This window comes from Siniperca chuatsi, linkage group LG12, assembly GCF_020085105.1.
Source record: "Siniperca chuatsi isolate FFG_IHB_CAS linkage group LG12, ASM2008510v1, whole genome shotgun sequence".
NCBI lineage: Eukaryota > Metazoa > Chordata > Actinopteri > Centrarchiformes > Sinipercidae > Siniperca > Siniperca chuatsi.
This window is the reverse complement of record NC_058053.1, coordinates 1,220,285-1,236,413: the sequence shown is the minus strand read 5'-3', so window position 1 is coordinate 1,236,413 and position 16,129 is coordinate 1,220,285. Positions and strand designations below refer to the sequence as shown.

General features: G+C 40.3%; 1 protein-coding gene across 4 annotated transcripts in view; it reads right to left on the bottom strand.

The window, feature by feature from the left end:
- LOC122885063 (transmembrane protein 50B) overlaps positions 1–15,260 on the bottom strand; it is a 40,685-nt gene extending 25,425 nt beyond the window's left edge. For 2 of the 4 annotated variants that reach the window (XM_044215694.1, XM_044215696.1), the window contains exons 1-4: positions 14,964–15,257; positions 13,830–14,077; positions 11,572–11,684; positions 2,121–2,188 (exon numbers count right to left, since the gene is read on the bottom strand). In XM_044215694.1, the coding sequence (XP_044071629.1) occupies positions 2,121–2,188; positions 11,572–11,684; positions 13,830–13,928 (280 nt within the window). In that variant the 5' untranslated portion in view covers positions 13,929–14,077; positions 14,964–15,257. Of the gene's footprint in view, positions 1–2,120; positions 2,189–11,571; positions 11,685–13,829; positions 14,078–14,953 lie in introns of all 4 variants that reach the window. The other 2 variants (XM_044215693.1, XM_044215695.1) reach the window with 2 other exon arrangements.
- Positions 15,261–16,129: the final 869 nt, after the last annotated feature.

The following is a 16,129-nucleotide window of genomic DNA, read 5'->3' as shown; positions in this document are numbered from 1 at the left end:
AGGCTGACAAAATAGTATGTATTTTTAACCCATTACAATATCACAGATCGTCACACAAAAGCAATCTACATGCACCAGTTCAAACATAACATGCTTGCTATTATGAAGACGGAAGTTATGCATAAACTTACCTGTGCAGTGACTTTCTGTCTTCTCCGCTCCCGCTCCGTCTCCCCTGTTTACTAACAGTGGATGTTGCCCAGCTGCCACTCCAATCAAGGCTGGCCAATAGGGACGTGTTTTACATCTTTCAGCATAGGTCCCACCCACGATAGTCAGCTCAACAGCAAGTAAAGCTTTGGTTTCAAAAGCAAAACTTTTGGATTTGAAAACAAAACTTTTGGACAGTGTTGGGCAGAAGTGGCGCTACTTGTTTAACTACATTTCTCTGTAGCGTGGTGGTAGCGTTGCTGTCTTCTGAATCAAATAGCTTTTCAGTAGCTTAGCTCTTTTATTGATCAAGTGCAGGAGCGTCCCTACAAGCTAACGTTACATCTCCTCAAGCATTTTGAGTAAACTTGAACATTTATGAAGCTAACATTCAGCTAACATTCAGACCACATCGGCTAATAAATAAATAAAACTGCTAAGGATCGGTAAGTGACGCCACCGTCTGCACGGAAGTGTATGTGTAGTGCTTCTGTATGACGGTGACATCACTTACCAATCCTTGGGTTGATGCCTATGACGTTTCTGCTGCAGCAGAATACAGACACGCGAGCTTGAGTTCACACATTCAGGTGATTTCTGAATAAGCTAACACAACCATCGAATAAGATAACCATCACAATTCAGTGCAGTCTGCAAACACCGTGCAGCCACCTACTTGTCAGCAGCTAACCACTAGCTAACTACAATTAAGCGTAGTTGGTTTTGGAGCAGTGAGAGCAGAGAGCACAGCTTATTGCTCGTTTTATTGATCACTGAGATAGCATTGACTTGGAATGTTGTTTCAATGTGAAAAAAAGAAAAAAAGAAGGTTCTTTGTAGTAAGCTACTTTTGCCATGTTGCTGTAGCTTAGCTTGCTACATTTCTCTGGGAGGTAGCTTCAGTGTAGTGTAGCTTCATTTAATGTAGAGTAACTGGTAGCTTAGCTAACTACAATTTCCAAGAAGCTTGCCCAACACTGCTTTTTTTTGCATTAATACATTTTTAAATCACAAATTAATTTTACTTGCAATAAAAATAAAAAAATTGATTGCGGTGTGGAAAGTTTTGCTCTCAAACCTATTCTGTTTGACTGCATAATAAAAGACAGAAAAGTACCCTCATAGCTGTTTTGTTGTACAACCACGTGATAGGTAAGATTCTTTGCCGAGAGATGACAAGACAGGACACACACACAGAGTCACGAGTCGACCTTCAATCAGGCGGGATTTAATATCAGCTAAGGAGTAGTACAAGGAATACTCAAAGAACCAAGAAAAGCTTAATGTATACACCATTCTAGACATTGACCTTTAACCTTAGTTGGGGTCCCCCTTCTTACCCTCAAAACATTTATCTTACTTTCCTGGACCCCCAAGACACATCTGGAAACTTTTTTTCATTGGGGCCCTGTCCTTTACGTTACCTCATAACATGTCATTGCTAACCCTTGAGCCCCATAATGTTCCAAACAGATGTGGTCCCAGTCCAATTGATATATTATAGATAAACATACTCTAAACTATAATGCATGCAACTTCAAAAATGGATTGAGCAGCATATCTGCTTTTTTTTTTTTTTTTTTTACTGTGAACTTTTCATAAATCAGTACCAAAGCTCCTGCTTCTTTTTTGGACCAAATTGAAAAACAAAACTGAGACTACAAAAACATTAGTGGCTCAGTGAGGCTGTACGTTAGCTAAATGCTAATAGAAGCATAGTCACACTGACAAAGTTATCATGCTGGTGTTTAGTAGGTAATGTTTACCATGGTCAACATCTTAGCTTAGCATGTTAGCATGACAACATCCCCATTTCCCACCTCATATCCAATATCCAAATCAATACAGTCAGCTCCAGCACTATTTAATGGTATACATAAATATATTACAAGATTTCTGTGCGCAGTTATATGTCCCAGTCTAAGACAAAATGCATACACACAAACTCACACACATTTAGAGAAACACACCTGTCCTGCCAAGGCAGCCCTCTCCATATGTGTCTCCTCTCACCTGGCCATTAGAAACTGCATTGATCCTGAAAATAAAGACAGTCAACAGTTACACAAAGGAGTAAAATCTGACCTAAAAATTCACTGTCAGTTAACTTGAGTACTTCTTATTGTTGAAACTGCAGAAAAACAAGATGCTACAGAGATAAAAGATATTTTCAGTGTTGCTTAAGTCAGTCACAAATGGGCTTTTTTGCATTTTAATGCATTTTCTGTTCTGTTCTAGGCTACAGGCCAACGTAGACTCACTGTATTTCAGACACTTGCTGTAGTAAATTTGATTTGCTGCCTTAATACATCCACACTCAAGCTTGATTGCCCCCTAAACCAAATAACTGGTTGGGCCATCCTTAGCAGCAACAATTGCAATCAAGTGTTTGCGATAACTTGCAATGAGTCTTTTACAGCGCTGTGGAGGAATTTAGGCCCATCTCAATAGGATTCAAGTCAGGACTTTGACTAGGCCACTCCAAAGTCTTCATTTTGTTCTTCTTCAGCCATTCAGAAACCCCACAACAACATCCAAAGAACTGCAGGCCTCACTTGCCTCAGTTAAGGTCAGTGTTCATGACTTCACCATAAGAAAGAGACTGGGCAAAAAAGGCCTGCATGGCAGAGTTCCAAGACGAAAACAACTGCTGAGCAAAAAGAACATTAAGGCTCGTCTCATTTTTGCCAGAAAACATCTTGATGATCCCCAAGACTTTTGGGAAAATACTCTGTGGACTGACAAGACAAAAGATGAACTTTTTGGAAGGTGTGTGTCCCATTACATCTGGCGTAAAAGTAACACCGCATTTCAGAAAAAGAACATCATACCAACAGTAAAATATGGTGGTGGTAGTGTGATGGTCTGGGGCTGTTTTGCTGCTTCAGGACCTGGAAGACTTGCTGTGATAAATGGAACCATGAATTCTGCTGTCTACCAAAAACTCCTGAAGGAGAATGTCCGGCCATCTGTTCGTGACCTCAAGCTGAAGCGAACTTCGGTTCTGCAGCAGGACAATGATCCAAAACACACCAGCAAGTCCACCTCTAAATGGCTGAAGAAGAACAAAATGAAGACTTTGGAGTGGCCTAGTCAAAGTCCTGACCTGAATCCTATTGAGATGCTGTGGCATGACCTTAAAAGGGCAGTTCATGCTCAAAAACCCTCCAATGTGGCTGAATTACAACAATTCTGCAAAGATGAGTGGGCCAAAATTATTTCCCTTAATAATAAACAACCTTCATTTAAAAACTGCATTTCGTGTTTATTTGTGTTATCTTTGACTAGAATTTAAATTTGTTTGATGATCTGAAACATTTAAGTGTGACAAGCATGCAAAAAAATAAGAAATCAGGAAGGGGGCAAACACTTTTTCACATCACTGTAGTAGTCCGGACATATGCTGTTTTCAACTCACGGTATCCCAGACAGGTAAAACAGGCATTTCTAATGCTCTAAAAGCATATTTTTCTTAATCAAATGTCATTTAATACAGTATAATTGTTATTTCAAAACACACATGTAGTTATTCTCGATAAATAGCTTATATTACATAATACATGCGTCTGGTTAATTTATATCGATAGCCGTTACAGGCTAATAACCTAATAATTTATTGACATTTACACCACATTTTGTCAGTACTTTCCAGATGAATATAACAACAATTCCTAGTAATATAATTAATCAATTAACGTGACCTAGACCCAAGGATGGATAACTTGAAAGGGGTGCCAGGCACAGGTCCAGGGCCCTGATGGGTCAGGATACACCTGGGACAGAGCCTCTGTATTCAATTCAATTTTATTTACATAGCGCTAATTCATAACAGAAGTTATCTCATTGCACTTTTCCTATAGAGCAGGTCTAGACCGTACTCTTTATATTATTTACAGAGACCCAACAAATCCCACCATGAGCAAGCATTTGGTGACAGCGGCAAGAAAAAAAACTTCTTTTAAGAGGCAGAAAACTTGGACAGAACCAGACTCAATGGTGGGCGGAGAGAGAGAGAGAGAGAGAGAGAGAGAGAGAGAGAGAGAGAGAGAGAGAGAGAGAGATTGATTTTGGGAAAGAGGGGGTGGGAGAGAGGGGGCACAATGCGAATACCACCTAGAATTTTTTAAATAGTAGAAATGTAATTGTAGTGTTAATATTAATACATTAATAACAACAGGAATGACAGCTATAGGAAAAATAATGTCAGTATTAATAACAGAGCCAATAACACGTCACAGTGAGGCTGACGTGCTACGGTAAGCGTATTGTCTCATTTCTGGTCACCAGTGTTTGTTTTACTAGTAGCGTAATTCTGCTGCTCTAGCTCATCAAAATTAATTTTGTTCGATTCTTCATTATAGTGACTAACTATCTGCTATACATTTAAATGTACACTTGTTCTGCTCAAGCGCTCATAGCTCTCTCCTTCTTTTAATGAGTTTTTCGCTAATTCCACAGATTACACGCTATTAATTTTTGCTAGCTACGTTCTATAGCTTAGCAGCTAGCAATGGCTCCTCTCTCTCCCTCTCACTCTCCTGCTCTCTCTTGTTCGGTATGTCAAATGTTTAGCTATTCCTCTGCCTCCTCTAGTGATAATGGTACATGTAATAAATGTAGTTTATTTGTAGCATTGGAGGCAAGGCTTAGTGAATTAGAAACGTGGTTCCGCACCATGGGAACTCAATCATTAGCTGCTGTAGTTAGCCAGCCCCCAGTAGCCGGTGCGGACCGACCAGAGGTAGCTCCTGTAAGCCGTCTCTGAAACCAGGGAGGCTGGGTGACTGTCCGAAGGAAGCATAGCCCTAAGCAGAAGCCCACGGTTCACCACCAACCTGTTCACATTTCTAACAAGTTCTCCCCACTCAGCGACACAGCCGCTGAGAAACCAACTATGATTTTTGGCAGCTCCATTTTGAGAAACGTGAAGTTAGTGACACCAGCGACCATAGTCAAATGTATTCTTGGGGCCAGAGCGGGCAACGTTGAATCCTATTTAAAACTGCTGGCTAAGGATAAACGTAAATACAGTAGGATTGTTATTCACGTCGGCGGTAACAACTCCCGTTTACGCCAATCGGAGGTCACTAAAGTTAATGTTGAGTCAGTGTATACATATGCAAAGACAATGTCGGACTCCGTAGTTTTCTCTGGGCCCCTGCCAAATCTGACCAGTGATGACACGTTTAGCCGCATATCTTCATTCCGCCGCTGGCTGTCAAGGTGGTGTCCAGCAAATGATGTGGACTTTGTAGATAATTGGCTGACTTTTTGGGGAAGACCTGGTCTGATTAAGAGAGACGGCATTCATCCCACTTTGGATGGAGCAGCTCTCATATCTAGAAATCTGTTTATTAGTGGATCTAAACCATGACAACGCAGAGTTGAGACCAGGAAGCAGAGTTGCAGTCTTACATGCTTCTCTGGGCTTCCAGAGTAGTTACCCATCCAAAACTCCTTAGTACGGTGTCTGCCCCCCGACCACTTAAATTAATAAAATCTAAAGTTAACAGAAGAAGAGTTATACATAAAAACCTAAACAAAAACGCTGAAATAGCACAACAAAATAGAAGAATTAAATGTGGACTCTTAAACATCAGATCTCTGTCATCTAAAGCTGTACTATTGAACGATATAATATCAGAACATCATATTGACTTATTTTGTCTTACTGAAACCTGGCTGGGTCATGAAGAATATGTTAGCCTAAATGTCCAGTCATATTAATACTCTATTATCTACTCTACTATTCATCGAGGCCGAGGAGGTGGAGTTACAGCCATCTTCGACTCAAGACTATTAATCAACCCTAAACCTAAACTAAATTATAACTCAGTCTTTCACACCGAACCTTGAAAACATGACAGCCAATTCTATTTGTTATAGTGTACTGCGCTCTTGGTCCTTATTCTGAATTTTTAATCGGAATTCTCAGAGTTTTTAAATCAAGTTTGGCCCTTAAAACAGATAAAGTAATTATTGTAGGTGATTTTAATATTCATGTGGACTTTGAAAATGATAGCCTTAGTAATGTGTTTATCTCATTATTAGATTAGATTGGCTTTTGTCAGAGTGTACATGAAGCCACTCACTGTTTTAACCACACCCTCAACCTTGTTCTGGTATATGGCATTGAAATTGAACATTTAATAGTCGTTCCACAGAATCCTTCTTTTTCGGACCATTATTTAATAACTTTTGAACTGCTATTACTGGACTACACGCCATTAGGCAAAAACTCTTACTCTAGATGTCTATCTGATATTGCTGTGGCTATACTACTACTCATCATTCATAGAAGAAAATAAAAACACGGTTTCTTTTCAGCACTGTAGCCAGGCTGACAGAAAATCATAGCTCTATTGAGCCATGCATTCCTATAGCCCTCAGCAGTAACGACTTCATGGGCTTCTTTAATAATAAAATTTTAACTATTAGAGAAACCAGTACCGATTTACAGTGGGTACGGAAAGTATTCAGACCCCTTTAAATTTTTCACTATTTGTTTCATTGCAGCCATAAAATCAAAAAAGTTAATTTTATTTCTCATTAATGTACACTCAGCACCCCATCTTGACAGAAAAAAAAACAGAAATATAGAAATTTTTGCAAATTTATTAAAAAAGAAAAACTGAAGTATCACATGGTCATAAATATTCAGACCCTTTGCTGTGACACTCATATTTAACTCACATGCTGTCCATTTCTTCTGATCCTCCTTGAGATGGTTCTACTCCTTCATTGGAGTCCAGCTGTGTTTAATTAAACTGATTGGACATGATTAGGAAAGGCACACACCTATCTATATAAGACCTTACAGCTCTCAGTGCATGTCAGAGCAAATGAGAATCGAAGGAACTGCCCAAGGAGCTCAGAGACAGAATTGTGGCAAGGCACGGATCTGGCCAAGTTTACAAAAGAATTTCTGCAGCACTCAAGGTTCCTAAGAGCACAGTGGCCTCCATAATCCTTAAATGGAAGAAGATTGGGATGACCAGAACTCTTCCTAGACCTGGCCGTCCAGCCAAACTGAGCAATCGTGGGAGAAGAGCCTTGGTGAGAGAGGTAAAGAAGAACCCAACGATAACTGTGGCTGAGCTCCAGAGATGCAGTAGGAGGATGGGAGAAAGTTCCAGAAAGTCAACTATCACTGCAGCCCTCCACCAGTCGGGGCTTTATGGCAGAGTGGCCCGACGGAAGCCTCTCCTCAGTGCAAGACATATGAAAGCCTGCATAGAGTTTGCCAAAAAACACATGAAGGACTCCCAGACTATGAGAAATAAGATCCTCTGGTCTGATGAGACCAAGATTGAACTTTTTGGCGTTAATTCTAAGCGGTATGTGTGGAGAAAACCAGGCACTGCTCATCACCTGCCCAATACAATCCCAACAGTGAAACATGGTGGTGGCAGCATTATGCTATGGGGGTGTTTTTCAGCTGCAGGGACAGGGCGACTGGTTGCAATTGAAGGAAAGATGAATGCGGCCAAGTACAGAGAGATCCTGGAAGAAAACCTCTTCCAGGGTGCTCAGGACCTCAGATTGGGCCGAAGGTTCACCTTCCAACAAGATAATGACCCTAAGCACACAGCTAAAATAACAAAGGAGTGGCTTCGGAACAACTCTGTGACCATTCTTGACTGGCCCAGCCAGAGCCCTGACCTAAACCCAATTGAGCATCTCTGGAGAGACCTGAAAATGGCTGTCCACCAACGTTCACCATCCAACCTGACAGAACTGGAAAGGATCTGCAAGGAAGAATGGCAGAGGATCCCCAAATCCAGGTGTGAAAAACTTGTTGCATCATTCCCAAGAAGACTCATGGCTGTACTAGCTCAAAAGGGTGCTTCTACTCAATACTGAGCAAAGGGTCTGAATACTTATGACCATGTGATATTTCAGTTTTTCTTTTTTAATACATTTGCAGAAATTTCTACATTTGTTTTTTTTCTGTCAAGATGGTGCTGAGTGTACATTAAAGAGAAATAAAATGAACCTTTTTTGACTTTAACAAATGGCTGCAATGAAACAAAGAGTGAAAAATTTAAAAGGGGTCTGAATACTTTCCGTACCCACTGTATCTTCAAACACAGAAACCTTAGAAACAACTGTAAAACCTGATATATATTTTGCCTGCTTTGCTCCTATCGACCTTCTTCAACTAACTTCGATGATCTCTTCATCTAAGCCATCAACCTGTCTCTTAGACCCCATTCCAACTAGGCTGCTTAAAGACGTTTTACCCTTAGGTAGCACTTCTTTACTGGATATGATCAATCTGTCTTTAAGTATATATGAGGCTATGTACCACAATCCTTTAAAGTAGCTGTAATTAAACCGCTTCTTAAAAAGCCCACTCTTGATCTGGGGGTTTTAGCCAACTATAGACCTATATCTAACCTTCCCTTTATCTCTAAGATCCTTGAGCAAGCAGTTGGCATCAGTTGGGTGACTTTCTAAATAATAAATAGTTTATTTGAGGATTTTCAGTCAAGATTTAGAGTGCATCATAGTATAGACAGCACTGGTGAAAATTAAAAATGACTTTTTAATTGCATCAGACAATGGACTTGTCTCTGTACTGGTCTTGTTAGATCTTAGTGCGGCGTTCGACACCATTGACCATCACATCCTATTACAGAGACAGGAACATGTAATTGGCAATAAAGGAGCCGCACTAAGCTGGTTTAAATCCTATCTATCAGATCAATCTCAGTTTGTACATGTTAACGGTGAGTCCTCCGTGCACATCCAAGTTAGTCACGGAGTTCCACAAGGTTCTGTGCTTGGACTGATTCTATTCACCTTATACAGTATATGCTTCCTCTAGGCAATATTATTAGGAAACACTCCATAAACTTTCATTGGGTATTGATGATACCCAGAAATATCTATCAAGCCAGATGAAACTAATCAGTTAGCTAAACTTCAAGCATGCCTTAAGGACATAAAGACCTAGATGGCGTGCAATTTTTTAATGTTAAACTCGGACCAAACTGAAGTTATTGTACTTGGCCCCAAACACCTCCAAGACACATTATCTAAAGATATAGTTACTCTAGATGGCATTGCCCTGGCCTCCAGCATCACCGTAAGGAACCTCGGAATTATCTTTGATCAGGATTTATCCTTTAACTCCCACATGAAACAAACTTCAAGGAAAAAAATCAGGCACATCTTGTCTCAAAATGATGCCGAAAAACTAGTGCATGCATTTGTTACTTCTAGGTTGGACTATTGCAATTCCTTATTATCAGGCTGCTCGAATAAGTCCCTAAAGACCCTTCATTTGATCCAGAATGCTGCGGTACATGTACTGACAAGAACTAGGAAAAGAATTTCACCAGTATTAACTTCTCTGCACTGGCTTCCTGTAAAATCCAGAATAGAATTTAAAATCCTTCTCCTCACCTACAAAGCTCTTAAAGGTCAGGCACCATCATATCTTAAAGAGCTCATAATACTGTATTACCCGACTAGAACAGTGCGCTCCCAGGATGCAGGGTTACTTGTGGTTTCTAGCGTCTCCAATAGTAGAATGGGAGCCAGAGCCTTCAGTTATCAAGATCCTCTCCTGTGGAATCAGATCCCAGTTTGGGTTTGGGAGGCAGACACCATCTCCACATTTAAGAGTAGGCTTAAGACTTTCCTCTTTGATAAAGCTTATAGTTAGGGCTGGATCAGGTGAGCCCTGAGCCATCCCTTAGTTATGCTGCTACAGGCCTAGACTGCCGGGAAACTTCCTATGATGCACCTCTTTCCTCTCTCCTTCTGTATGCATTTTTATCCCATTACTGCATGTTACTAACTCGACATCTTCTCATCTTCTAGCAGCATAACTGAGTTGTCATGGTTTAGGTCCACTAATAAACTCACCCAGATTTCTACATATGAGAGCTGCTCCATCCAAAGTGGGATGAATGCCGTCTCTCCTAATCAGACCAGGTCTTCCCCAAAAAGTCCGCCAATTATCTACAAAGCCCACATCGTTTGCCGGACACCACCTCAACAGCCAGCGGCGGAATGAAGATATGCGGCTAAACGTATCATCACTGGTCAGGTTTGGCAGGGGCCCAGAGAAAACTACGGACATTGTCTTTGCATATGTACACACTGACTCAACATTAACTTTAGTGACCTCCGATTGGCGTAAACGGGAGTCGTTACCGCCTACATGAATAACAATCCTACTGTATTTACATTTATCCTTAGCCAGCCGTTTTAAATAGGATTCAACGTCGCCCGCTCTGGCCCCAAGAATACATTTGACTATGGTCGCTGGTGACGCTAACTTCACATTTCTCAAAATGGAGCTGCCAAAATTCTGAGTTGGTTTCACAGCGGGTGTGTCGCAGAGTGGGGAGTGATGCTCAGCGCTATACTTCCTTCGGACAGTCACCCAGCCTCCCTGGTTTCAGAGACGGCTTTCAGGAGCTACCTCTGGTCGGTCCGCACCGGCTACTGGGGGCTGGCAAACTACAGCAGCTAATGATTGAGTTCCCATGGTGCGGAACCGCGTTTCCAATTCACTAAGCCTTGCCTCCAATGCTACAAATAAACTACATTTATTACATGTACCATTATCACTAGAGGAGGCAGAGGAATAGCTAAACATATGACATGTATGAAGTGACTTAAGATTTCTTGTTGGAAAGTCACAGAGAGCTTAGTTAAAGGACACAAAATGACTACAATCATATGCAAAACAATCCCAAAGAGACGCAAAGCATCTATAAAGAGATGCACAAAACAACCAGATAGAGAAAAAAAAAAAAAAAAAAAACTTTTTGTCCAGTCGGGGTCTTCTTCTTGTTGGGGGCCTTTTACTGTCTGTGCCCAGGGGCCTATTACTGTCTCATAATCCATCCATCATTGTACCCAGATAAGTTTCAGAAAACTGATGGATGGATTAACCATTTAACAAGTAAATAATTAATTTGTTGATTTAGCTAAAATTGACACTTGCCTATCATGAGTTGATGAGCTTCCTAGCTACTGTCTCCCCACAACCAAAAGTTATAACTAATGTTACTGTCCACGGCAGGCAGGAAAAAATATTTAAGACCATTAAATTAAATTTTAATATTTTTTTAATATCTTCTAAGGCCTTTTTGAGGGAACTGAATGCTTTTTAAGACTTTTCAACAACTGCAGATACCCTGTGGCCTGTGGAGGGTTGCAGACTGCTACTTCCGTAACACATGGTGTTGCAAGACGCTTCTTTTCACCTGCCAACGAATAGCTTCACCAGAAGGGTGTAACACATGGAAGCATCAGATCCATTCCTTGTTCATCTGTTTCCAACTTATAAACACTGCAAATTGTTTTTGTTGGAGGTACTGTGCACCCAGTTTCTCACTCTCACTGTCTGATTGTTTCTACAGACAGACAGACCTAAAACCTAGGGAGTCCACCACTTACATGAAGAATGCTATGGTGGAGAAGACGCCACATGTGTGGAATGCGTGGTTCATCTTCTCCTGGGATGGATACGTTACTGCTGCATCAATCATGATCCACCAGCCTGTGAAGAACTGGGAAAAGAGAATATAGGGTTGACATTTGAGGTATCTGAATACATGAGATGCAGTTCCAGTGTACTGGGAAATACTGTACTGAACCACTTTATGATATTCACACATTCCAGGAATAAACAGTGTAACTTCCATTTTTTTGTACATGCACTTCACCTGAATCTACCACTAATTCAGGTGATGGTTTCCTATAAATGAAAATGTTGGAAAATCCCCATTAAACAAAGAGAACATAAAACAAGACATTTTGAGATAAAAAAAATAATTAGCTACATTTGATATAATCTGCAACTAATATTTCATTTTAACCTGCAAACATGTCATTGCTCTTTCCTAATAAAAAAGAATAAGAAATAAAAGGATTGATAAGACGTTCGTTAATGAGGGAGCTTAACGAATATGTGTATTTTACCAACCAGTAACCGGATCCAAAATGGAACTGGCTATTGGAACCCAACCCTAGTCAGTACAGACTAAAAGTACGTCAAAGCCAGGTAAATTTGTAACATATTTTTTTCTCAATTTCAGTCCTCTGTCCAGACTAAAACAGCATTTTTCTCAAAAACTGAGCTTTTTCCAAAACAGTGCATAAATCTTAAAACGCTGGCTTGGTGTTTCAGTGTTTACAGGGAAAATGGAGCTTCTGCAAATTTACGATGTAAGCCAGCCCCTTGAGAAGCTGTGTAGCAATAGAGGTAAGAAGAACTTTCTGTAGCCTCAAATCTTCTCTGTGATCACTCATTTTAAATGGCAACACAGGTGAACACACAGCAGAGCTGTTGTCATTAACCTGGTTTTATGTTCAATTTGTGAGATGACGTCGCAACCATAAAACAATGTTTGGTCAGCTGCGCTGTCTGCCCCACTCCTTATCTTAAGTTGGCTGTGATGCAGTTTTGTTGTTTGCCAACTGAAAAGAGGGCAAAGAAGAGATTTAGCTGTTTTTATGTTATTCAGGTGTTTCACTTTGGGCAGAGGTCCCAACACAAATGATAGAGGTATGAAAATAAACCTATAAGTATTACTTGGATGTGCATGTATCGCATGCCAGCTGCAACATTTTAATATGAAGGCGTTTCAGTTCATTATCATTACTAAAGGCAAAACAAAATAAAATTTATTGAAACAAACCACTGAGGAAATACCGTTAATGAGCTAATTTCAAGCTGTTGGGGAACTGTGTGCATATTTGTAATTACAATTTTCCTTGTGGTTTAAATTCCTAGCAGGAGGCCTCTGGATCATAACAACACTATGGTGAACTAACAACTTCACTGATCAAAAACAGTAACTGTGATAAAGGTTGGCTCAGTACATCTCTAGCTGACAACCAGACCAGCCAACAGATGGTGGTGTGGTCAACTTTAATTTAATCTTTTTAAAGCTTTTGTGTGTTGACAGAGAGACAGTTCCAAACCTTTTTTCACTTGGATTCTGCCAAAAAAAAAATTAAGTGAAATATGTGTTTATGTGTTGGTCTGTATTGTTTAACTTGTTGTTGATACACACGGTATTTAGTTTACTTGCTGCACACTGAGCCATTATTTTAACTCTGCAAAAGCGGCATCTTGTGCCTTTTTTTGAGACAAAAGTGAAATGGAGTGAAAACCAGGCCCACGTGGCTCAAACTGGCATTATGCAGGTCAGATTTTGGAGCACACCCAATAAAAGAAAATCAAACGTTGAGCCAGGTTCAACTTTTTTGCAGGACCCCAACTGTGTCAAAGGAGTGGTTACATTCAAATAAATTAGGTGAGGTGCTGAGTTTTTTCACACAGGGCTAAAATTGGTCTGAACAGTCGAAGACTCTGCAGTAAATAGTGAGGATAGCTGAGAGGATCATCGGGGTCTCCAGGCCTCTTATAGACTGTTTGACCCCTTTTGTTTAAAAAGGGCTTTATAGTTTGTCAGTCTTTTATAATCTAGTCCTGAAGAAATAATATTTCATTTCAACTGTATTTTTATAGTTGGAATGACAAATACATTTGAACTTAAACTTGAAATGCATATCAAAACGGCTAACTCAACCTCAACCCCATGATTTTGACAATCTTGCCCTTTACATACACTCACACAAACACAGTCACACTCTTCTTTTTCTGTCTCTGTCAGTCATTCAGCGATTCTCTCTCTAGACCCACTGACCAGAACTCCAGCGACAACAGAAGCCACTGCGTTCCTCCTCTCCCCCCAGTCGATGCATTCCCACTCTGGCCAGCGGAAGTTATCCAGAAAGCCAGCCATCTGCAGTCCTCTTCGTGTCCACCTCTTTCTTTTTCTCTGATCCTTCTCTGCACAGGTAAACCAGTCCTCCTCCTGACACCTGCTTCACCTGTTGTTCTTCACAGACAGGAGGCTGCTCTGCTTCTGGCTGGGATCAGTGAATCTGTTGCCTGTAGAGGAAACACACATTCATGCCTCAGACATGGAAATAGGTAAGTCTGCTAAGTCTCAGAGGGATTTCTCAAGTCCATAATGTGCCGTTCTTACACAGACCTTTCATCGAATAATTTGTTATTGGCTTGCTTATCACCACTTATATTTGGTTCAGGCAGCATGACCTTTAACCTATTCTTAATTTTCAGTTCGGCATAAAATCAATCTAAAAAACAGCTCTTAATCAAATAAATGTACATACTTGCTTGATTTTGACACATGTCCTCCACCAAGTAGAGCCATTGTGAGCGGAAGAACTACACATGAAACAGTTCTAAACCTCTCAATTAAGTGATAAGTTACCAGGTCACAAGTATAATTAATGAAAAAACGAATGCTATTCAACCAATATTAAAAGTTTTTTACCAGGTGCGTACCAGCAAATAAATATAATGCTATAATATCTTAACTGCCATCTTACTGAACGGAGTTTTGCATTACAGAGAACAGAAACGCACCAGAATCCGGTGTTCTGACGATTTATGTTGCCTTGTCGAAAAATGCAACCGTAGCGCAAATCGATAGCAGAGTTTAACCCTAAACCTACAGTTCGTCCATAGCAGCGATATTTAGCGTTAGTAAAAAGAACCGATTTTCTGTTCTTTGAATTGCACCATTAGTGGCGTGATAATCTTAACACACAAATATTTCCTGGATTGTGTCAAAGCTATCTTATTGTTAGGGAGCTAACGATAGCTACTCGTCCAGCGGAAGCTGCGGCTTTCTTGTTTACAGCCAGCTAACGGTTAGCAAATATCAACAATGAACGTAGCCTACCGAGTTTAAACATAGGCAACTTAGTTATGAAATGTTTTGTATGTAGGGTTACATACAGTTGCCCACCTTATCATGAGCCCGAGATGCTTTCAGTTTCCATTGAGAAGCTGGCATTTGCTGCTGCTCATGCTCGTGCTCTTCTTCTTCTTGCTCTTGCTCTTGCTCTTCTTCTTCTTCCTCTTCCTCTTCCTTCTTCTTCTTCTTCTTGGTGCAGTACCGCCACCAACGTCTTACCGTCTCTGCAAACTACAGTATCTCTTGAATTATAATTTCTTTAATTTGCTCCTAAAGGTTCAGAATTAATTCTGTACTCATTTCGAAAAGTGAAGCAAGTGACTCTTGATTACAATAGTCAAAACGTGATTACTCAGTAAACACTTACGGTTAGTCCTGCATAACCAAATCTTAAAGGGACAGTTCACCCAAAAATCAAAAATACATATTTTACCTCCTTCTTCTTTTCCTTTTAATGGCGAATTAGCAACCGGGTCGAGCATTATCGCCACTAATTGTCGTGTTACATTGTTCTTATACCCTTGTTATTAGTCATGTGTTTTGTAGATAAGTGAAGAGATGTTTAGATCCAGAGCTATTGGGAAGATTGTTTTAAGGTCCAAGTGTTTAATCCTTTTGCGTTCCAGTTCATTCCTTAATAACTGTCTTTCACTTGCATATTTAGGACAGAGAAGAATTACATGATCCACAGTCTCAGTTTGATTGCAGACATCACATGTTCTGCCTGGATGCTTCCCAGTGAGGTGTAAGATGAATTTTATTTAGAGTGTCCCAGTCTAATCCTACTAATCAGGCCCTCTTCTCTCCTACTTTTCCCCAGTGATCTTCCCTCTCCAACTTCTGGATCTGATAGAAATGCCTTCCTTTAGTATCTTTATCCCATAACCTCTGCCACTGTAGCTTAAGTTTGTTCCAAATGAAATATTTGGTTTCTGCCAACTCTAGTAGATTTGCTTTTAGTTCGTTTTTTGCAAAATGATCTACTGCTTCATTCCCTTGGATGCCTACATGAGCTGGTACCCATAAAAACTGTAGCCTACATCAATTCCAAACCTAATGATTCTATATAAAGATTGCAAAATTTCAGAATATCCTTGTTTGAGACTAGTCAGGGATGCACTTGAGTCTGAACATAGTAGTATTCAAAGGGCTTTGATTTCCTCTATCGACTGTAGCGCAAATAAAATTGCCATCAATTCAACTGCAACCCTCTCCAA